Genomic DNA, 24,533 nt, shown 5'->3' on the forward strand with positions numbered 1-24,533 from the left:
AGTGTACTTCCATGGTATCGTGAATGGAAATAAATGAAGGCAAAATAGTACGAAATACCAAGCTCTCGAGTTCACTATACAAAACTTAGAATGGAGTATCTAATCCTGTTGCGTTTCTTTCACCCTCACTTGGGAATATTGACATTTAAGTAAATGGCCTGTGTTGATGCCATATTGTCCATTTGCACCATTAATCTGACAAGAGGAGTTTTTGTTTTGTTTCTTTTCAGACACAAGTGCCTACCTTACCCTCTCCCTGCAATATCTCACAAATGTTACTCCAGCAAGTTGTGCCATTAATTCTTTCTTGCTTTGTCTTTCTGTTTGTTTGTTTTTTATTATTCTTACTTCCATTTGGATGGTTTTAGTATGCTGTTAGTGCCTAGGTTTTTGAAACTGCACGAGTTCCACAAGAATCCCAGACCTTTGTATCAGAAAGAGAATGCATCATATTCTGCAAAAGAATGAAACATTAATGCTTGCCCTTGTTCAAGTCTAGCTGTGATCTCAAGGGAAGCTGTTGGCTAGTTCCTGTTACTTTTCATGATGATAACTTCCTTTAAAAAGGCACTGGGATAAATCTGTTGGGAAAATAGTACTGGGAAAAGAGGGGGCAGGGGCGTGCAATGAAATAACTGATCTATAAAAGTCCACTAGAATGTGTACAGAACTTTTCCCTAAACCAACCCTTGGCTTTCGCACCATCAAAATCTTTGCCAACTCACAAAACAGAGATGTGGGTTTTTTGGATATCAAACTATACATTCATCATCCAGGAATTAATATGCAGATATAGTGAAACAAAAGCATTCATAACAGATACCGTGTTGCTGTTTTTTTTTTTTTTCCTTTAAAAATGGCGGTTGTTTTAATTAACAAGTGACAGTATTTCACTATCCTATTAAACTGGTATTTAGAGCCATGTTGATTGGAATAATGCATCCCTCTCTTGGTCTAATTCAGGTCTCTGTTTCTAGCTAAAGTAAGTGCTGTAGCTCCTGTGCTGCAGAATTACACCTCAGCCAAAGCACAGTTAACTGCCAATATTTCATGCCAAGGTGGCAAGTGAGAGATTGAGAAATACAGGCATTTGTAAGTGACAGAGATAATGAAATTGGCGAATCATGTGCTTTCCCAGCAGAACCCAAATTGCAATGTCCAAATGAGGAGGATGTACAAAAATATAGACAGATGGTGCATATCTCACAGCCTACCAAGGCACGAATGTAGGACAGCGAAATAATAATATAAAAGAAACATGAAAAAAAATGAATTCACAGTGGGGTTCTGGGTTTTTTTTTGAGAGAGAAGGGAAGCAAGCAAAATTGTTAGATTTGCTGTTTTTCCACTAACTGATCATCTCTGCCGCTTTCTTTTCCCATTGCTGTATTTTATCTGTGACATAAAGGCATGATAACAAGAAGGAAACAAGAGCTGACTGATTGGGGCCAGAGGCAATCTGTGCTTTGAAATGAGGGACAACTGAAAGAAATAACAGAAAAAAAGATTAAACTCCCTTAATGGTAAATCAGCCATGATAAAGGCTTCTCTGCCCAAGCTCCCCAGTTCTGAAAATGCTTGATCTTCTAAGGGCTTCTGTTAACTGCTGTGAGACAGTGTGCATCTACAGATGGAGACACATGTCAATATTTAACTTTTAATCTTTCAGAACCATTGCTTCTTAACAAGGATACATCCCAGCTTTGTTGGGACACATGAGGCACATCCGGCACTAAACTCTTGAAATTCTGCATGGAATAACGGGGTCGGAGTGGCCCCAATTAACCATCTAGTCCCAGCCTGCACAGCTTGATGATCCATCGTTTCTCGTAGCCTGCCAGCCGCTTATGGCAGCCGCTGGGGTTCAGTAACCCTCCTAGTCTTGACAAATGCCTGGAACTGCAAGAATGGGGAGGACCAAGCAGCTGACTCACAAGTCGTGCAAGCTGATCTAGCCCATGTTTAACCCCTCCAGTAACGCATCCAAACAGATCACCCTGAAAGAATGGGTTTCCCAAACCCAAAGCTGACTGTGCAGGCAGTTTGAAATGGGCACCAAAATCCCCATTTTTCCTTAGCTAAATCCATTAACTTGAGCTCTGAGTCAATGTATAAACAAAAACCCGGCTGTATAAACAAGTGCTCAGAGCCCTCTCCTTTATCAGTTTGTGACCTTGGCTGTTCCAAGTGGAGTAGGGATGACATGCCTAGGGCTTATCTGACATGCTGACACACAGACCTAGTCCGGGAACAGCGCCAGAGTGTGTTCTTGGAGATGGTGACCTCTTGCTCCAAGATGAGAGTAGGAACAGGAATATCCTTTTATGGTCAGAAGTACAGGAAGGAATACCCTTTTATGGTGAAGAATATCGGAGCAGGAACATATGTGATGTCAACCTGCGTGTATAAGCTGACATGCCTGGATTCCTGGGGAAGGGGGGAGAGGGTGCCTGGAGGATATATATACTACATGAAATTTCTCATTTCTTTGGACTTGCTGTGGACACACCACACAGGTGCCTTTCTGCTGTTCCGGAGAGTAGAAATAAAGAACTCTTTCTCTGAACCAACCCTCGGTGTCATTTGACTTCCTGCCTCCTGTCCGGGAGCAACGCAGACCCAATCGGTGAACTCAAATAAGGCTACAAACCAAAGCGTATCCAAACAGGAGACCATTTAGCCGTTTTGCTCTTGCTGTTCCTTGCCTAAGCACCGTGTGGTCTTTTTCTTTCTTAGGTATCCTGACACTGTTGAACACATGACACGGCCCGAGCAGATGCGCGCCAGTGTTATGCTGGCTCTGCAACATCTCAATGGCCTCCTTCCCAAAGGGAGTCATGTGCTTTTAACCGGTTTGGTAGACAGCCGCTTTCTGTGGGATAACTTGCACGATCGATTCTACCCTCTTGGTAAATACGCCAACTTTCTTTCTTAGATGTGATGGCGCTGCGGAGGTGCTATGAAATGGCAGAGCTGGGATTCTGTGTGCCAGTTTGTTCACCACGTGGCTCTTCTGGGACCCTCAGATTTGTGCAAGTTGCAAAATTTGCAACTCCTCCTCCTTTCAGTGAAAGCACATTGTCCAGCTTTATACTAGATAGTGGGCATACCATACTTAAGATATATAAAGGACAACTCGGTTTGGGCTTTGGTGATTACGGTTTTTGTGGTCATAGCTGAAAATTCCACCAGTGCCTTCTTTGGCAAAAAATAAATAAATCTCCCCGCTCTTTTGTATTATTTCTTTCTAAACGTTAAATGTTTTACAAATGTCTCTTTTCCCAATTGTGTCAAAGGCAGACTGCCTGCCTGATACATTTTAGCGCTTCCAGCTGGGTGCCGTGAAATCACTGGGACTTATTCCTTGGTAAGGGCATGTAGGAGTTCAGCTTAAGATACTGTAATTCATTATCCTGATCCGAGAAGGAGAAAAAACTACGAGACAAATGATCAAATATGAACATTTCTTAATATAGAGCATGTTATGGGAAGCCTGATGTGAGTTTCACAATACTTGAATTTAGGTCACCTGAAGAGAAGACGTATATGTTTCTTTCTGTGACAGAATGCATTATTTCCACCTTTAAAGCCCAACCTATGTGAGGTATAAAAAAGCCATGGATGCACACAGTCGCCTTTAATCTTCCTCCTTGATGTGAAAAAGCTAGATTGGTTTTGGAGAGTGAAAGGCTTGTTAATGGGTATCAGTCACTCAACCCTGGGATTTGAACTGAATATTATGTGACTCTGATCTCTTGTTAGCTTAATTGGCTGAGAATAGAGGTGGAAAAAGTGCATATGCAGAAGTAAAGAAGACGTGTGTGTGTGTGTGTGTGTGTGTGTGTGTGTGTGTGTAATGTGACTTGAGACACAGATGTGAAGGGGCAGCAATAAAGCCTATGGTAGGTTATATAGCAGGCATAGGCAAACTCGGCCCTCCAGGTGTTTTGAGACTACAGTTCCCATCATCCCTGACCACTGGTTCTGCTAGCTAGGGATCATGGGAGTTGTAGTCCGAAAACATCTGGAGGGCCGAGTTTGCCTATGCCTGCTATATAGTGTATTGCAAATACATTGTGTGAATCAGCCTGAGGGAGTTTATTTGCAGCAGCAGTTACAAAGGATATATATGAATGGGACCAAAGAGAGCTCATTTTGAATCCTTACATAGCTGTCTAAGTGTCTGAGCGAACTTGGGCAAGTCATACTGCTCAGCTTTTGCTTCACAAAGTTGTGGAGAGCATAAAAGGCCTTATCAACCTTAGCTTATCCCAAAACATTGGAGAAAAGCTGGAAGGTAAAGCAAACGAGCACTAGGCTTTGTGCATAGCTTTTAGCTAAAACTAAAGAAGCCTGAATAGAGTTGCTGCAGATTACAGATCCAATAATGAGACAAACTGCTATTAATTGCCTTATACCTAATTTTGGCACCGTTGCCTGTGCCAAATCTTCATGAGGATTGTCGTGTACATATGCCAGCTATCAAAATAGCCACTGTACACTAATGAATATAGTGATAGTGGCAGGAAATATCAAAGGAGGGAGAGCGTCCGAGGGCTGGCTGCCTATTCTATGTACTTGGGTGCCTGAGCACAAACAGTGAAATTCTTAGTCTTTTTCATGCTTTTAGGTGGATGCTGTCAGCATCGCCCTAGAGCCAGTGCGCCAACTGGACTCATGCACCTCAACCCCGACTGGGCTGGGCGAGCTGGGTAGCACCGCCAGAGACCTCCTTCTCGCAGGAACAGGTCACAGTGCTGTGGACTCACAGCTCAGAGCTGAGAGCACTGGATTCACTGTCTCAATAATACAGTCGTTGCGCAGCAGAGTTTTGCAGAGTCTTGCAGAGTATAAACCACTCAGAGAGCAGCTCTGTAGAATATCTTCCTTTTATTCTGTAACTACAACTATGATACAAAACTATATACAGAGCTGAATATTCTAAGCATAAATCAATGCTACACTGAGAGTCTGCAGCTGCTCTTAGCAGCAACCTTATCTCTAGGCACTCTCTTTCTTTCCGATACACTGACTGACTGACTCTCTCTCACACACACAGATATGTTGCTGGGCAGAATAAGTAGATAGGCAGGACACGCCTCCTCCTCTCTGGAGAGTCAGCAGGGACCATCAGGAGATGATCAGGAGATTCTTGGGTATGGGAGGGGTGAAATCTCCTCAGATGCATGTAGACTTGGGTTGCATACCAAGCCACAATGTCCCCTTCTCCTGACCTTTGCGTGTTGATAATGGAAGTCTCCCAACCATAGGAATGCTTCTAAGCACTGAACACAATGAGAATCGCTTGAGATTTTCATGCTCAACATGCAAAGGTCAGAAGTGAGATTCCTCTCCCTGAGTTAAGCCCAAACATGTTCACTCAGATGCTCTTGCCAGGCAGATTTCTAATGCGTTTCCAGCAAGGGACGTGATATGTTTTCACGTGGTCAGTTTTGAAAATATTTCTGTTTTCCAGGCCAGTTGAACAAAGATGTCACATACAAACATTTTTTCTCGTTTCTCAGCTGTCTACAGGTAAGTTGCCTCAATGTCCAATGCAATTACATCTTGGGCTGAAAAAAGCTGAGTGTGAGAGGTGATGCCTTCTGTTGGTTTGACATCTAGTTGTGGTGGAAGTTTGTGAGGTTCGTAAACGGACCTTCCTTTAGGAAGAGCGTAAAGCAGGGGTAGACAACCTAAGGCCGGGGGGCCGGATGTGGCCCAATTGCCTTCTCAATCCGGCCTGTGGACGGTCCGGGAATCAGTGTGGTTTTACATGGGTAGAATGTGCCCTTTTAGTTAAAATGCATCTCTGGGTTATTTGTGGGGCCTGCCTGGTGTTTTTAAATGAATAGAATGTGTGCTTTTATTTAAAATACCGTATTTTTCGCCCTATAGGACGCACTTTTTCCCTTCCAAAAATGAAGGGGAAATGTGTGTGCGTCCTATGGGGCGAATGCAGGCTTTCGCTGAAGCCTGGAGAGCGAGGGGGGTCAGTGCTCTCCGCAAGCCTTGGGAGCCCGCGGGAGTTACCGCCGGGCTCCCACGGCTTGCGCAGAGCTGCCTGCACCCTGAAGCCCAGGCGCGCTGAGCAGTCGCGCCCGGGCTTCGGGTAGCTCTGCACAAGCTGCGGGAGCCCTCCCACGGCTTGCACAGAGCAGCCTGTTCTGGGGGCTGGGGTCAGGGGAAGCTCGGGCTTCCCCCGCCACAGCCCCGTGCCTTGGGGGGAAATAAATTTTTTTTCCGCCCCCCAAAAACTAGGTGCGCCCTATGAGCCGAAAAATACGGTACATCTCTGGGTAATTTGTAGGGCACAGGAATTCGTTCATTATTTTTTTCCAAAATATTGTCCAGTCCACCACATAGTCTGAGGGATAGTGGACCAGCCCACAGCTGAAAAAGTTTGCTGACCCCTGGCGTAAAGTAATTAGGCATGTACGGTGGTGCCTTGCAAGACAAAATTAATTCGTTTTTTCTTCTTGCAAGTTTTTCATCTTGCGAAGCACGGTTTCCCATAGGAATGCATTGAAAATCTATCAATGCGTTCCTATGGAGACCGTCCGGGGACAGAGAGGAAGCGCCGCGTGCCTTCCCCTCTGTCCCCGGACCTGTTTTAAAGCAAGGGTAGGGGCAGCGGGGAGAATCGCTTCTCCCCGTTGCCGCCCCTTGGTTCAAAACGGGTCCGGGGAGAGAGGGGAAGGCGTGCGCACCTTCCCCTCTGTCCCCGGAGATTGCGGGGCTGGCAACGGGGAGAAGCGATCTTCTCCCCGCCGCCCCTTGCTTCAAAAGAGGTCCGGGGACAGCGGGGAAGACGCGCTGCGCTTCCCTGCTATCCCCGGAGCTTGCGGGGCAAGCTTCGTTTTGCGAAGCAAGCCCATAGGGAAATGCGTCTTGTGAAGCGGCTAAGAAAACGAAAAACTCCTTCGTCTAGCGAGTTTTTCGTCTTCCGAGGCGTTCGTCTTGCAGGGTACCACTGTAACTGTATGTAGCAAGTATAGACTATGAGCTAATCTCTAGACTTTTAGACAGGGCTGGCCTTATCACAAGGTGGAACTCTGAAGAAGAAGCAAATGGAAGGAGATGAGTGATGGATTCCCCTGCTACTCCCCATACCTTGCTGTTTCTTACCAAAGTGTTGCCCAGGGCAAAAGCAAGTTTGTTGGGATCAACAGGCCCCAAGGACAAATTGAATAGGTGAAATCCTGGAGTGGTGACAGGATCCAAACTTAACTGGGGGAGAAGAAGGGGGAATCTCATTTCAGTATTTTGTTTAGGGCACCCAAGTTCTTGTAGGCCATCCCTGAGTTTTAGTGCTCCAAACAAGTAAAATTCTCCAAACAAGCCAGAGATTATGGACGATTGAGTCCACATCTATTAAGAACATCTATTTTCTGAATTTCGATTGTTAATCTGAACTATCTCCTTCACTCTATGTTTCCTGCCTAGGTCTGAAACAGTAACACTTTGTTTTAAAAAATATATGCAATGTTTTTGATAACATCTCCAGCCTTCCAGTTAATGGAGGTTTTTCTCTGTCTCCTGGTGCCTTCATTACATATCTTTAGGTGCAAGGCAAAAACATTCCTCTTCTCCCTTTGGCTAATTAAACAATCTATGGTCTTTTAAACTGTTTGTGTGGGGCTATTCTTTTTGTTTGTTACTATATATTTTTTGTGTATGTGTGTGTGTAGTAATAATAATAATAATAATAAACCACCTTGTCATCTTCAGAGGAAAGGTGAATAGACATTTATTATTATTATTATTATTATTATTATTATTATTATTATTATTATTTTACACACACAAATATTTAAATCTTTCTACACTCACACAGTCTGCTCCATGTGTTGGCTGGATGTCTGCAAATGCCACTCTTAGGAACCTGACCTCAGAGGTATGTTTAATATACAAGTAATTTTAAAATATATTCAGATATTCTATTTTTAAAGACTGTATTTGGACTTCTGCTGTAAGAAGGAAATAAGGTTTTAAAGGGCAGGATATTTTATATCACTGTTTTAGTGAAGAAATCTGGACTCCTAATATCACCAAGGGCTTGTCTTGTTCTGCTTCAGTACAATATGCTCAGATCAGATTCAGTTTCTTATATATTTAAACAATCTGCTTAATGTACATGGGGTTCAAATGCCAGCAAAATAGCCTGCCAGTTCTTGTTCTTTCCCAGAGTAATATCTCACGTAAATCTTCAAAGTTGGGCACAAGCTAATAGACGTTTTATGGGACTGCCTTGCCTAAGAATGAACGTTTTTGAAAGCAGCTTGCATAGGTATCAAGTGCTTCTAGCGTAATATTTTCCCTGTTGTGCTAGCTTTCTACATGCAAGGGAGACTTGGCGTGGTTGGGCTTGCAAGCATTCACTCCCCCTCCTCATGATGTCTGAAGCAGCTCAGTCATGAGGAACAACTGTAGTTTGTGCTGTCTTAGAATCATAGAATCATAGAGTTGGAAGAGACCACAAGGGCCATCGAGTCCAACCCCCTGCCAAGCAGGAAACACCATCAGAGCACTCCTGACATATGGATGTCAAGCCTCTGCTTAAAGACCTCCAAAGGAGGAGACTCCACCACACTCCTTGGCAGCAAATTCCACTGTCGAACAGCTCTTACTGTCAGGACGTTCTTCCTAATGTTTAGGTGGAATCTTCTTTCTTGTAGTTTGGATCCATTGCTCCGTGTCCGCTTCTCTGGAGCAGCAGAAAACAACCTTTCTCCCTCCTCTATGTGACATCCTTTTATATATTTGAAGATGGCTATCATATCACCCCTTAACCTCCTCTTCTCCAGGCTAAACATGCCCAGCTCCCTTAGCCGTTCCTCATAAGGCATCGTTTCCAGGCCTTTGACCATTTTGGTTGCCCTCCTCTGGACACGTTCCAGTTTGTCAGTGTCCTTCTTGAACTGTGGTGCCCAGAACTGGACACAGTACTCCAGGTGAGGTCTGGGACATCTGAATCAGTTATAAATGAATTTGACAAAAAGTGGCACTTGAGGGTCCTTTCGCTCAAGCAGTTTTACCTACAGCAGCTCCAAGAGGGAATTGTCTTTCTGCCGACTGGAAATGGCTTAGGCTGGCACTGAATGCAAACCTTAGTTTTGAAGCTCTGAACCTTGCAGGGGAATGTTGCTCTATATACTGTGTCAATATCTTAATACTGTTTTGGTCAAGGTTGTAAGCAAGGTCAGCTGTTTGCACAAGCAAAGGGGAGGGGGGCTCTGTGACTTGAACGTTAAATGGCAGGTTTAATTTCACACTTGTTTTTGTGCACAGAAGCTGAAAGCAGTGTGGCCACACAAAGCTTGCATGTTGTTTTATTGTGCATATTACTGTAAGGTGCTCTGGACTCTTGGCAATCAGAGAGGGGTAAGAGTTCTCGTAGCAATAAAACAATTCACGCGTATGTTTCTTGTGGATTCCTGACACTCCCCAGAGAGCCTTACAGCTTTCCAGTGTCCTGAAGGAGCTGGCAAAATCCGAGAAATATGCCAATTTTGACGTTTTCTACATGGATTACCCACTGAAGGAAGGTAAGCTTTTATAGAGGAGCTGAATAAAGAACCACTCAATATATATCACTAGATGGGAGGAGTGATGCCTACCAGTCCAAAAGACAAATACCAATTGTTCGTTTCCCTAAGGACGCCCCTGGGGTTGGGTGCTGGGGGGTGGGACTTGGGAAAGGTGCAGTCAGTGGGCCTCCAATCCCTGAATGGGATAACCTGCTGTTGCTGCACTCCATTCACTTGCCCAAGATTGGTAACTATTACTACTAATAAAATAATAATAATAATAATAATAATAATAATAATAATAATACGGCCTAGGACCGTCGTACCTATGGGTCCGCCTCTCCTGGTATGTCCCACAGAGGACCTTACGGTCTTCAAACAAAACATCTTGGAGGTCCCGGGCCACAGAGAGGTTAGGCTGGCCTCAACCAGAGCCAGGGCTTTTTCGGCTGTGGCCCCAATCTGGTGGAACGCTCTGTCACAAGAGACCAGGGCCCTGCGGGACTTGACATCTTTCCGCAGGGACTGCAAGACAGAGCTGTTCCGCCTGGCCTTTGGCCAAGGCACAGCCTGACCCCCTTCTTAGGCAATCATCACAAAACACTAGCCCAATGGTTGCCATTAATTTGATTTGAATTAATTTTATAATGAAATGATGTTAGAATGTTGTATTGTTTTATTGTTGTTAGCCGCTCTGAGCCCGGCTTCGGCTGTGGAGGGTGGGATATAAATAAAAATTAATAATAATAATAATAATAATAATAATAATTTATTTATACCCCACCCATCTGGCTGTGTTTCCCAGAAACAAGGTAGCTGGAGGATGTGGCCCTGCCTTCTGTCTCCTGCATGCTCAGAGAGCACCGATGTGCAAGCAGTGACAAAAAAAGAGAGGGCCACAGGGCTCTAGGAGGTGACAGTTGGGGGGGTGGACCCAGCAACAACAGACCACCCCAATCTCAGAGCAGTGCGAGATTCCAGGGGTTCCAGGCACTTGCCCCGGGTTTGTGTTTCCTTTGGGAATGAGGGACAGCAGAGACTGTGGTGTCTTTATTTACATATCTATACAACCTGAGCCTGCGATGGAGGAGCTCGCGGCATCCACACCCCAGGAGGGTCTTGCTTCTTCCACAGCCGCAGAAATCAATGGCTCTCAAGCTTGCTGCTTTGCTACTCGCTCACATCACTGCAACTTTCAGCTTTGTGGCTCCGTCCTTCTTTTTTTGGGTATAATATTTTTTATTAATTTTAACATATAAATTATAAAATGTACCACAAACTTATCACTTATACAATCTTTTCGGACTTCCATCAGCACCTCTGATGATCCACCGTCATAACCACTTCTTATGCATTTCTTAGCGTTATATTGCCTTTACATCTCTTAACAAATCATTCTCCCCCTTATCCATTTTTACAATACTTCTAATAATACTCATCACAAAACTTCTTGTAACCCTACAAATGTCGTCTGTTCTTCACAATTACTTTTCAAATATTACGTAAATTTACTCCAGTCGTCTGTGAATTTCTGGTCTCGCCGGTTTCGAATCCTTCCTGTTAGTTTATCTAATTCTGCATAGTCCATTAACTTCATCCTCCATTCTTCAATCGATGGTAACTCTTCTTGCTTCCCTTTTGGGGCCAATAATATTCTTGCTGCTGTTATTGCATATAAAAAGAGCTTTCATTCCTTTCTATTCACTCCCCACAATGCCCAATAGAAATGATTCTGGTTTCTTTATAAATGTATATTTCAACACTTTTTCCAGCTCATTATATATCATCTCCCACCCAGAAGCATTTCACCTTTTTACATTCCCACCACATGTGATAAAATGTTCCCTCTTTTTCTTTACATTTCCAACATTTATTACTATATACTTTTTCGCTAACTTAACAGGTGTAATATACCATCTATACATCATTTTCATCACATTTTCTTTTAGGGCATTGCATGCAGTAAATTTTAAACCTTCCTTCCATAATTTCACCCAATCACTCAACTGTATATTATACCCAAAATCTTTGGCCCAGTGAATCATAACCGACTTAACCTCTTCATCCTTCAAATGCCATTCAAGCAGCAATTTATACATTTTAGACAGATTTTTTGCATCATTACTTTGTGACTTCGTCCTTCTAACTAACCACGAGGTGGGAGACAGGCCCCACCCATTTGCCACCTCCTCTTTCCTTTGTTTCCCTTAATGGCACATGACCCAGGCTATCTCCTCAACACAGGAAGCTAGCCTGGCTTAGATTTTAACATTTGCTGGATCCAACCTACTTCCCCTCTCCCCTTGCTAGTTTCAGCCCCATCAGCAGCAGTAATGGTGAGAAGGCTTCCACAGGGACTACTAGCACCATTGAGGGGACCCGGGTGACTTTTTCTGCTAGCAGAAGCCCCGCTGGTCCAGAGGCTGAATTCTGATCTGACCTTGTGTTCTCCCAGGGCCAGCGCAAGACATTTTGGCGCACCCCCCTCCCCACCAGGGAAGAAGGGGGGAGGAGAGAAAGACTGACATCTGCTGCCCCTGTGGATCCTGCCGCCTGAAGCAGTCACCACACATTGTCTCATGAGTGGGCTGGCACTGAGGCTCATCGTGATGCCGAAAACACGACTCTATTTCTCCATTGAGGAAGGGACAGTGTTGGTGGAGAATACAGATTTTGGATGGTTGGCTAGTCCAGCCAAAATCTGTAGACCACTGGCTACATGAATGTGCATCTGGCTCTCAGTCGACTCATGTGGGTGCCAACCCAGCAAGGAAACAGCAGCTTGTGGATCTTTCTTGCAGGATCCAGGCATAAGAGGCTTACAGACTTTGCTTCCTAAACATTCCTTTTACTTAGAATCATAGAATCATAGAGTTGGAAGAGACCACAAGGGCCATCGAGCTCTTACTGTCAGGAAGTTCTTCCTAATGTTTAGGTGGAATCTTCTTTCTTGTAGTTTGGATCCATTGCTCCGTGTCCGCTTCTCTGGAGCAGCAGAAAACAACCTTTCTCCCTCCTCTATGTGACATCCTTTTATATATTTGAAGATGGCTATCATATCACCCCTTAACCTCCTCTTCTCCAGGCTAAACATGCCCAGCTCCCTTAGCCGTTCCTCATAAGGCATCGTTTCCAGGCCTTTGACCATTTTGGTTGCCCTCCTCTGGACACGTTCCAGTTTGTCAGTGTCCTTCTTGAGCTGTGGTGCCCAGAACTGGACACAGTACTCCAGGTGAGGTCTGACCAGAGCAGAATACAGTGGCACTATTACTTCCCTTGATCTAGATGCTATACTCCTATTGATGCAGCCCAGAATTGCACTGGCTTTTTTAGCTGCCGCGTCACACTGTTGGCTCATGTCAAGTTTGTGGTCAACCAAGACTCCTAGATCCTTTTCACATGTACTGCTCTCAAGCCAGGTGTCACCCATCTTGTATTTGTGCCTCTCATTTTTTTTGCCCAAGTGCAATACTTTACATTTCTCCCTGTTAAAATTCATCTTAACAGGGAGAAACTTAGTTATGCAATCACTTATTCTTCGCTTACAATAAATTATTAAGGGATCCGTCGCTTAAATCAAAACCATTCTGAATACCCTCTTAATGTTTCATGAGAGTCATTATCTGATTGCTGATGAGCCAAATTACTTCGAAGTGCCAAATATATTGAGTCTGGGTTGGGTGGGGAAATCAATGGGGTTTACCTTTTCACGTTGGCAAACAAAAGAAAGTGCAACACAACCTTAGGGAATGCTTGTCACAGGCCCATAATCGTGTTTACAATTAAAGGCTTCTGCCTAGTGGAAGCATCCCTTGCCAGTTCCCCTTCTCGCCTGCCTCTGCTCTCTTCACTGACCTATTTTTCATTTTCTTTTTGCTAAAGTTAGTGCAACCCCCTTTCAGGAGTCTCAAAGTATTATTAAATATTCAGCATCTATTGCAATCTCTCCCTCCACCCCTCCGGCTTTGGTGACGTCCTAATTTTTGGAGTTTGAGAGCCCTGGCACTGGTTCCATTGTGGATTAGGCCTCACTCAGAATTTTAAACTGTTTCTTAAGTCCCCCATGAAGCTCATTCCTGCTATAGAAATGCCTTCCTCTTAACAGTGCTGCTCACAGACTCTTGTAGCGCTTCAAAACCTGAAAAAGTGGAAAGTGAGGAAAAAAGAATGTGTGAGCACACAGTGAGCTTCTGTCATAGTTCCTTTAACCCTCTTAAACTCCCAACACGGAAAGTGTTTTTTAAAATCTAGATCACAGAGCGGGGTGTCATATGTGTTTGTTCACATGCAAGAAATCTGATGTATTCAGGTAGAGGCATAGCAGACTGAAAATGATGGTAGTTGTGAGTTTGTGAGAGTATTGTTATAGGTCTCCCCCCCAAAAAAAACACCTTGGAAATTAATAAATGGTAGGATTTTGATTATTTGGGATTTGAAGGGACACGGGTGGTGCTGTGGTCTAAACCACAGAGCCTAGGACTTGCCGATCAGAAGGTCGGCGGTTCGAATCCCTGCGACGGGGTGAGCTCCCGTTGCTCGGTCTCTGCTCCTGCCAACCTAGCAGTTCGAAAGCATGAAGTGCAAGTAGATAAATAGGTACCGCTCCGGCGGGAAGGTAAATGGCATTTCTGGGCGCTGCTCTGGTTCTCCAGAAGTGGCTTAGTCATGCTGGCCACATGATCTGGAAAAACTGTCTGCGGACAAACGCCGGCTTCCTCGCCAGTAAAGCGAGATGAGGGCCGCAACCCCAGTCATTTCTGAGTGGACTTAATTGTCAGGGGTCCCTTTACCTTTACCTTTTATACAGGCCGCAGAGGGCTAGCCCATGCAAAACTTCTGGGACCAGTAAGAAACATTATAGGGACATTGGCAATGCAAGAAAACTGTCCTTCCCCCCTGCTCTAAAGTGTGAACAGAGACGGGGGATTTGGAAGGTTGCCCAGAGTAAGGCATGATGTCCCAAGAGTTTGGGACCTTTGGCATGCGGCTTGGCATATCTGAACCTCATAGCAACATTTGACTGTTTGGACCAGTCGTATGCAGTAATGAAAATGGTTCCGATCCAAGCCCGTATATAGCCACAACTGTCCATTTTGTTTCCAGAAAGCAGTGACCTTGAATTTTGATTTTGTGGAAGAGGGAGCTGAAGAATAGGAGACGGAATGTGTTCAATCAGAATTAAGTTTACGTATTTTGTACCTTTGCCTCATTCTTACTTGGAACGGAATGTGTGTTCTTCTGCCAGCATTTATGCTCCAAGAGTTTACCTTGCATAAATATCTTGGAAAGGCTTAAATGCCGCCTAGAAGGAAAGGAGATTGGATGCAGTATTGGCTCTGACAATGTTTCATAAATCATCATAATCTTCATGTGCACAACTCATCTGCTAAAAATACTGCCTGTGAGGCTGGGTGAAGTGGATGTGGCGCTTATACGTGCCGTGCATAATCTGCTGTGATTATCTCGTTTACAGTTGCTGAGTTGTGGCAGAAGTCTGGAGGAAAGGCCTGGCAGCTAATAGAACCTGTGGATGGATTTCATCCTAACCAGGTAAGTAGCAGAGAAGGGCGGTGGGTAGGAATAGGGGGCAAAAGGCACAATAATGAGAAATGTGGGTTCTCAAGGGAATGGGGGGGGGGAGGGTCCTCAAGGGCATTCTGGATGTACCACAACCTCTTTCTGTCTTCAGACAAAGGAACTCTTATTTGGCTTCTCCCACATTCTGACTTCATCAAGCCCATCTTTCAACATCACCTTTACACTGAAGATAACGCCTCTCTACCCCAGCATTTGACATTCTACATTAGAACCCATTTGACTATTTTTTAAAAATGGATTTCTGTCAGGATACTGTCAGTGACTCCCGGCTGGTGGCCCAGGAAAGTATAAAGACAAAGAAAAGTTTCATACTGTCCTTTTTTACTTCAGTCTTTCCAGAGAGAGGCTATAGAACCCAGCCTCTCGGATAATGCCGTTGTCCCGAGTGAATCTCCACCCCCCGTATCTCCCTCATTTGTCATCTTCATCATCTCCTCTACGGGTACTGTTACGTGCCTTCTGTCTTTGAGGTCTTTGAGCTCTTTGCTCTCCTACTTTTAAGGCTCGCCAGGTTCTGGGAGATGGAGGGTCTGGAATGCTTTCGAATGACATGTCAGTCAGCTGCTCTGGCTCTCCCACAATTTCCCAACTTTCCCCCTCATCTGCCTCTGAGCTGTGACCTCCCTCAAAGCCCTGTTGTACAATTCAAAGTGTTGGTGCTGACCTTTAAAGCCCTAAACGGCCTCAGTCCAGTATACCTGAAGGAGCATCTCCACCCCCATCGTTCTGCCCGGACACTGAGGTCCAGCGCTGAGGGCCTTCTGGCGGTTCCCTCACTGCAAGAAGTAGAGGGCCTTCTCGGTAGTGGCGCCCGCCCTGTGGAACGCCCTCCCACCAGATGTCAAAGAGATAAACAACTACCTGACATTTAGAAGACATCTGAAGGCAGCCCTGTGCAGGGAAGTTTTTAATGTGTGACATTTTAATGTATTTTTAATCCTTGTTGGAAGCCACCCAGAGTGGCTGGGGAAACCCAGCCAGATGGACAGAGTACAAATATTATTATTATTATTATTATTATTATTATTATTATTATTATTATTGTCATCATCTATACTGTCTTCCTCTTCCTCCTCCCTGGAAGGGTCAGGATGGGGAGGTGGTCTCTACCACTCCTCTTCTGCCCAGTCCCTCATAATTTTTATACTGTCTTTTTGAATTGTCATAACCCTGCCCAGACCCAGACCTTATGGATGGGTGAGAATCCTAGGTGGTTATGATGACAATAACATAACCTCTTGTCAACCTCCTGGGGAAGCCTCAGAGGAGGAAGGTTAAGAGCCTGGAGGGGGGTGGACACTGAAGACAGAGCAGGGGTGCCAACTTGAATAAAATATTGGAGAGGCAGGTAAGCCCCACCCTAAATGATCACATGACATGGCACACGGACAACATTTGAATGACAATGCTCATCAACTTTGGGGGGGGGTACTATTGAGCAGAGGATGGTTGTCTGCTGAAAAAGCAACAGGTGTGAGTGAGAGGGAAAAGCCAAGAGCAGAAAGCAGTTCAGACTCCGCACATGAAGCTTCCCAACAGCTTGCTTGTCCTACTGTTAGGCTCCCGCCCTCCCTTATCTCCAAGGACACGAAGAGCTATGCATGTGGGTGGTACATGACCCCAGTCAAGCTTGCAAAAATATACCATTTGCCCAATAACAAATGTTGGAAATGTAAAGAAATTGAAGGTACATTTTTTCACCTTTGGTGGACGTGCCCAAGGATCAAGGCTTTCTGGGAAATGCTATATAATGAACTGAAAAAGGTATTTAAATATACTTTCCTGAAGAAACCAGAGGCCTTTCTCCTGGGCATAGTTGGCCAATCGGTGTTAAAGAAGGATAGAACTTTCTTTATGTATGCTACAGCAGCAGCAAGAATTCTCATCGCAAAGCATTGGAAGACACAAGATCTACCCACCTTGGAAGAATGGCAGATGCAACTAATAGACTATATGGAGATGGTGGAAATGACTGGCAGAATCCGAGACCAGGGAGAAGAGTTGGTGGAAGAAGATTGGAGGAAATTTAAAACTTATTTGCAGAAATATTGTAAAATTTTTGAATGCTGATGACATTGAAATGAATTGCAGGGGTTCTAGCAACAAGGTAAAATGTAAGATTGGATTAATAATAGATAAACTAATAGGACATGAATTTGCTGAACCAATTTTTAAAAGGGATACAAAAATGGAAGACGTGAGGAAGTCAGGAAAATAAGTTAACTAAAGATGAGAAATTAAGAAAGAGGGAATTTTTGTTTTCTTTTATATGTGTTTTTTCTTTTTTGTGTTCAATGTCTGTATTGTTGTATTTTGTAATTTTGTATCTTTTTCGTTTTTGTATTTTTCTAAACTTTTCTATTGTTAAAACCTAATCAAATATTATAAAAAACGAAGAGCTATGCATGTGGCAGAACAATGAGGAAGGGCTCCCTCCCACTATAGTTGATGCCTATGTGGACAACTTCTGGAGGAGGAGGGGACTGAGCAGAAGTGGGAAGCAGGAACTTCCTGGCAGGTGTCATATGGAAGCTGGTCCGGCCTTGAGGCTTCTCTGCACTCTTTGCTGTTTTCTTGAATAAAGAATTAAATTCCCTGTTCGTCTCTGCGTTAGAGTGCTGACCTGCATCTGAACTAGCCCTGACACTTCTGTGCCCCATAATCTTCCCCACATCCATGTTTGCATTTTAAATTTCCTGTCTGATATTTCTGCTTGGATGTTTCACACTGCCTCAAGCTCACTATGTCCAAGGCTGGTGCTCTTCTCTTTCCCAGCAAGCCTCTTCAGTATTCATTTATAACATCGCCATTCACCATATTAAACAAGCACACAACCTTGGCTTTATATTTGACCCCCTTTCTCATTTGCTTCCTATATTCAATCTGTCACCAAGTCAGGTTGCGTCTCCTCTTACAGGATTGCAAAGACATAACCCTCCCTCTCTTGACGCAAAATTTTAGTCAACGTTCTGATCAACGCCTGCCTTAATGACTTCTCCTCTCTGGCCTTCCTTTGCTGCATCTCAGCCCCCTCATCTCTCCCCGGAACTTTGCTGCCAAAGTAATTTGCTCTGACTACGCGGCACCCTTCCTTAACCTCCTGCGTTGGCTCCTTGCCTCTGCCAGATTCAGCACAAAACCTGCGCTGTTACCTGCTAAGCCCTCCCTGACCTTGCCCTCATTCATTTCTCTCTTCTTGTACTCCAACAGATCCTTGCCCAAGACTATTGCTCCTCTAGCTCTGCCACCCTCAGCGATCTCGAGGTATTATATCCAGTTAGTAGTAGTAGTAGTGATAATAATAATAATTTATTATTTATACCCCACCCATCTGGCTAGGTTTCTTCAGCCACTCTGGGCGGCTTCCAACGGAATATTAAAATACAATAACCTATTAAACATTAAAAGCTTCCCTAAACAGAGCTGCCTTCAGATGTCTTCTAAAAGTCTGGTAGTTGTTCTTCTCTTTGACATCTGGTGGGAGGGCGTTCCACAGGGCAGGTGCCACTACCGAGAAGGCCTCCTGCCTGGTTCCCTGTAACTTGGCTTCTCGCAGTGTCCCTCTGCTCTTTTATCCAATGGAATCTTAACAATAGAGGGACAGAAATCAAGGCAATATTTGAGGATATTCTTTTCTCCTTCACCCTGCCAAAATCTGCTCCAGAAGGTTAGCAGGCTTCTGGAATAGTATGGGAAATGGGTGATCTCTATTTTCGTTCCACTGACTGAAAGCTCTGCAAGTTCATACCTACGTTTGTTTTCCTGCTCCCTCAGTCACTTCCACCCTTTTCTCTCTTGCTGCTGCTTAAACCTGGTGCTCTCTCGTAGAACACCTTCACAATACCACCTCTTACATTGTTCAAACCCCTCCTCAAAACCCCCTTTCCGTGAAACATTTAGCACATTAGTCCTCAGTCCCTACTGAAACCTCAGCATATTTGTAAATGCACTGAACACAGATACCGTTCTTTGGTGGGTTTTGTCTCATTTGTACATATGTTCCTATTCCATATAGACAGTTAATACCACTTTAATTGTCATACCCCTCAAAAGAATACAGAAAGAATGCTGAATTTTTTTAAAAAAATATTCTTAGTAATAACTATTAAACTAATAGAAGTCCGTTTAATAAATATATCGTACGCCTGTTACAAGCGTGCTCTGCTGGGGATTCAAGCAATTAAGTATTCATCCAATTCCTTTATTAAGATTATATTTTAAAAGTTATGTGGAAAGACGTAGGCTACAATTTGGAAACAAACTTTCTTCCAGCATTTCTCCCATATTTACCTAGTGGTGTGGGAGCCATTTCCCTGTGGGATCTTCCCACAAGTGTTCAAATTCAGGAACACCGTGCAGGTGGATAATGAATAAGTAAATATCAACAAAATATTCAATCGTCTATCTCCTTTATCTTGGCTGCAACCATTTCTCTGTCTCTCTCCTTTTCCATCTCTGCTTTTCCTTTGGTATGAAGGAACCCATTATTTCATTTTGTATATGACTATACACACCTGTTGGACGTGGGTGGCGCTGTGGTCTAAACCACAGAGCCTAGGGCTTGCCGATCGGAAGGTCGGCGGTTCGAATCCCCGTCATGGGGTGAGCTCCCATTGTTCGGTCCCAGCTCCTGCCCACCTAGCAGTTCAAAAGCACGTCAAAGTGCAAGTAGATAAATAGGTACTGCTCTGGCGGGAAGGTAAACGGTGTTTCCGTGCGCTGTTCTGGTTCGCCAGAAGCGGCTTAGTCATGCTGGCCACATGACCCGGAAGCTGTACGCCGGCTCATCGGCCAATAAAGCGAGATGAGCGCCACAACCCCAGAGTCGTCCGCAACTGGACCTAACGGTCAGGGGTACCTTTACATTTATACACACCCGTTACGTCCAATTGATGGCCCTGAGAAATAAGACCCTCCCTGGAGCCCATCAGTTAGGGTAGGAAAAGCCCCCTAAATGGCCGGAGATGCAGTGGGGCTTTGTTTACGCTGCTCAGCCTCCTCTCCTAACAGCTAATGTGTGGGGTGGCGCAGCAGCAGCATGTTTCTCCAGTGCTTCAGTTCTAGTTGTGGATATTTTTGGATTCTGTATTTTTGGTATGGATTGAAGGGAGAGCGGCAGAGAGGGCATCTAGAGAGTGCTCCCCACTTTACGTGATTTCAGGGGCCCGGAATGTAACCCCCATGAAATTAGTGCCTGCACACAATGTATATGCAATTGGAACAATGTATGATTGGTTATTGTTGCTATTGGGAGGGAGAAAGCAAGACTCACAAAACTGGGCCTGCATAAGTGGTTCCTGTGCAAGCAGCTCCGTCTCGGCTCACAGAAAGTGTGAAAGGGTCGTCTGCGTCAGAAGAAATAAATGGCTTGTGCACTGATGCCATTTAAAGTTGAGTGAAATTTTCAGAACCACTTGGCATCTGGGAGAAAATAAACCTGCTGTTCAGTAAATTATGCCTAGAAATCCCATTCTTAATACTGTCCTTTGATGGATTGCTTTTAGATATGGGACTTATTTGCAAGATTGTACAGCCTTCCCCCCCAGCCCACCTGTTGGGTTGGGTTTTTTTTTACAAAATAAATATTTCCCTTTTTTTTAATAGCCTCATCCTTTTCTTCCTTAACCCTCAAATCTAAGCTACGGGGAGGCTGAGTAACTGAGCAGCTTCAAGGGCAGTGCTGGCTTTGAGGGCTTGATTGCTGACATAGCCATGCATTTCAGCGCAACCGAATAAAGCAAAATGGTTATATGCTTCAGAAAGCTCTAAGGCACTACACCCGGCTCAAGCGGACCAGTCTGAGTTTATTCTGAGAATTATAATCACTTTATAAGGATAGGAGAACACAGCTGGAGGGCCACTGGACCCTTTCCTTCCAAATGACAAAATGTATTTGTCAGAAAACCCCGACGCTGGAAAAATTCATGCGGTGATTTACATATTTTAAAAGACTGAGCTGAAAAGAAGCACTCATCTAACTCTGTGAACCTGGAAAAGCATTTAATTAGTCATCTATGGTAGGGCAGAACTAGAGCTAGCAGCATTTCAGTTTAACTTGGGAAGGGAAAGTAAGAATTACGTAGAGGGTGAAGTTTCTGTTGACATGTTAGCACATTTTTAAATAAAATTGTGCTGTGAATTTCAGTTGTCCTTCTTTTGTTGTTAACTGTTCAATCACTGAGCACCTCTGGTTGCCACACCAGAGCTTATACCATGGGTAGGGAACCTAAGGCCCGGGGGCCGAATCCGGCCCAATTGCCTTCTAAATCCAGCCCGCAGACGGTCCGGGAATCAGCGTGTTTCTACACGAGAAGAATGTGTGCTTTTATTTAAAATGCATCTCTGGGTTATTTGTGGGGCATAGGAATTCGTTCATCCCCCCCCCAAAAAATATAGTCCAGCCCCCCACAAGCTCTGAGGGACAGTGGACTGGCCCCCTGCTGAAAGTTTGCTGACCCCTGGTTAATAATAATAATAATAATAATAATTTTATTATTTATACCTCGCCCATCTGGCTGAGTTTCCCCAGCCACTCTGGGCGGCTCCCAATCAAGTGTTAAAAACGGTACATCATTACATATTAAAAACTTCCCTGAACAGGGCTGCCTTAAGATGTCTTCTGAATTTCAGGTGATTGTTTATCTCTTTGACATCTGATGGGATGTTGCTTGAGGGAAATCACCTTCATGAAAGCATCTTCTTTATACTTTGAGCCACCCAAACTGCTACATTTGTTGAGTAGCTGGAAGCCAAGATTAACCAAATTAACGGGAATTGGTCTCTTTCCCTATTCATAGAGTAGAATCCTATATGTGTTTACTAATAGGTAAGTTCCTTTGGACTTACTCTCAGGTAAACATGTTTGTAATTGCAGTCTTAAGCGGTGAGGCTAAATCTGTTAAGGCAAAAATAGCTATTTGTGATGTATATTTTTCAAATACAGGAAAGGGAGATGTTTATTTACCAATGGTGGAAAAGAGATTGAAATACCATATAGTCCATTTAATGTGACTTTTCCACCTACACAGGGGACAATGCACCCGTGAGATAAAATTATATTTTCCTATTAAACAATAATTGATTTTGCTAGAATTATACGTTTAGTGGTTACCTATAGCTCCCAAACAAATGCATCTGCGACAAAATTAGCACTCCTCATAAAGAAAAGATATATGTTGGTTTTGCCTCCTGCCACAAAAATCTCCTGGAGTTTAAGACATGAAATCTGTTTAAGATCACTAAAAACTATGTGTTAAAGGTGCATTGTACAGTTTCTGTGTGTCATTGGTGTAGGCTGGCTTTCTTATTAATTTTAGTCACATAGTCGTTGAAGTCCCAGCGAAATTCTGAGATGAAAGTAGATCAACCTTAATATAGCAAAAATGAAAGGTTAAAATTGTGGGTCAAACGCATCAGGTAAAAACATACATTAGCTAGATAGGAGAGTCTGTTGTAAAAGGCATGCTAGGCAGGGACTAATTTTCCTTTCAAACCAATTTTGCATTCCGAATGCACTAAAAACTTGGTTTGCGTTGTTCCTGTATTAGCCGAACAAATCTAAGGGAACAGGCATTTGGTAAACATAAGATTCACTGAGCAATGTGCAGCCCATAATGTTATAGTTACAGAAATCTCCATGAACCAGGGACTGTTAAGTATTAAATTTCATGGCCATGTTAGTGGTGCCAAGTTTTGTTTTTACTGGCCACATTTTTGTGCCGCAACTAGCTGCTTACCGTATTTTTCGCTCCATAGGGCGCACCGGACCATAGGGTGCACCTAGTTTTTAGAGGGGGAAATCAAGAAAAAAAATCCCTGAAGCCTGAAGAGCGAGAGGGGTCGGTGCGCACCGACGCCTCTTGCTCTCCAGGCTTCAGCGAAAGAAACGCGAAGCCTCCAGAGCGTGGAGGGAGCGCTCCCTCTGCGCTTAGGAGGCTTCGTGTTGCTATCGCTGAAGCCAAGGAGCCTGCATTCGCTCCATAGGACGCACACACATTTCCCCTTAATTTTTGGAGGGGAAAAAGTGCGTCCTATAGAGCAAAAAATACGGTAAATGTGCCCAAATATAGCACATGAAGCTCTTCCTTGCAAGGAACAAAAGTGATGTACTAACTTGCCCCTTTGTTTTGACTACTTCCAGGTTGTTTCTGCCCTTGGAGCAAGAATCATCTGGAAGAAGATACTTCGTGAATGGCCTCATGTTCTTGGAAAAGAAAATCCGTCCAACGATGAGATTGTAGCAGTGTTCAAAGATCAAGGCGGCCACTGATTTCAGCATGCTAAATACATTGGCGTTTCACCATTCAGAATAAAGAAGACCTTTCCCTACAAAGCAAGCTAACCTCTGGGGTATTGGAACATAAAAGGCTGATGGATGCAAATAGTTCTTTATCAACTATCTGGCAGCCGAATGCACCATTGGTAAAATTTTACTTATGTATAGATGTGGAATCTCATAGGAGACTGCTTGCTTTTAGGCAAGGTTTTTCACCCGTTTGTCCCATCAATCTACCAAGCCTCTTCGGGTCAATTTGTTTCTGATACACATTAAATCTAATTGGAATTCTCTATTTATAGTGTATTTTATATTCAAAAATTCATTGATTTTTTCTTCATTTGAATAAAGCATCTGGATGGGTTACTAAAATGAATATTTGCCCTTATTTTCTATGAGCTCATATCACATGGAACTGCTTCTTAAAGGACCCTCAATGTAAAGCTGTGCTCATTGAGTTTCTTTGGCTAACTTTCCTTTTATGTTAACTGTTTTTTAAAAAATACTACTGCTGAACCATTGTCAAAGTTCAAATAATATTTTAAGATAATTTGCTGGCTTTTCTTTTTTCTCCATTTGAGAATACCTCTGAATTTGTAATTGCTTTGGGTACTTTTAGTTTTATCTTTATTTGCTTGCTGAACTGCTTCTTTGTATAAACTCCTTCCTTTGCTTCCTGTTTAATTTACAGTCTTTCCATATTCACAGTGAATATATGTGATTTCCATATTCCCCTAATTTTCATTTAAGAGATATACTATTAACTTTCATATCCAATTTCTGGTCTGTATTCTCCAGCTACCCCTCCTGATCTTCAACTTCATCCTTAATTAATTGTACATTAACTGAAGGTAAAATCCCAGTCACAGAATGAAGCAACAATATTAATACTTCCAGAACCAGGCAAAGAGCTATCTTTACTCATATTTTATGTTCCTGTATCATTACTGAACTGCAACTATGTTTTTTGTAATCATATTAGGTTTAAGCTTTGATCATGTGGTGCAAATATGGTTAAATAAGGATTTCTTAAAAGAACAGTGTGTAGTATTTGGAGAATGGTAAATGCTAAAGATTATGTAAATTGGAAAAGGCTGGTTTCAACCATTATTTATATAGATTTGGAAAGC

General features: G+C 43.6%; 1 protein-coding gene across 1 annotated transcript in view; it reads left to right on the plus strand.

Moving 5' to 3' along the window:
* AOAH (acyloxyacyl hydrolase) overlaps positions 1-23,696 on the plus strand; it is a 101,266-nt gene extending 77,570 nt beyond the window's left edge. The window contains exons 17-22 of the mRNA XM_082192851.1: positions 2,737-2,909; positions 5,477-5,535; positions 7,838-7,897; positions 9,452-9,548; positions 15,004-15,080; positions 23,269-23,696. Of these exons, the coding sequence (XP_082048977.1) occupies positions 2,737-2,909; positions 5,477-5,535; positions 7,838-7,897; positions 9,452-9,548; positions 15,004-15,080; positions 23,269-23,397 (595 nt within the window). The 3' untranslated portion in view covers positions 23,398-23,696. The remainder of the gene's footprint in view (positions 1-2,736; positions 2,910-5,476; positions 5,536-7,837; positions 7,898-9,451; positions 9,549-15,003; positions 15,081-23,268) is intronic.
* Positions 23,697-24,533: the final 837 nt, after the last annotated feature.

This window comes from Podarcis vaucheri (genome assembly GCF_965113315.1).
Source record: "Podarcis vaucheri genome assembly, chromosome: 12".
Classification (NCBI taxonomy): Eukaryota; Metazoa; Chordata; class Lepidosauria; order Squamata; family Lacertidae; genus Podarcis; species Podarcis vaucheri.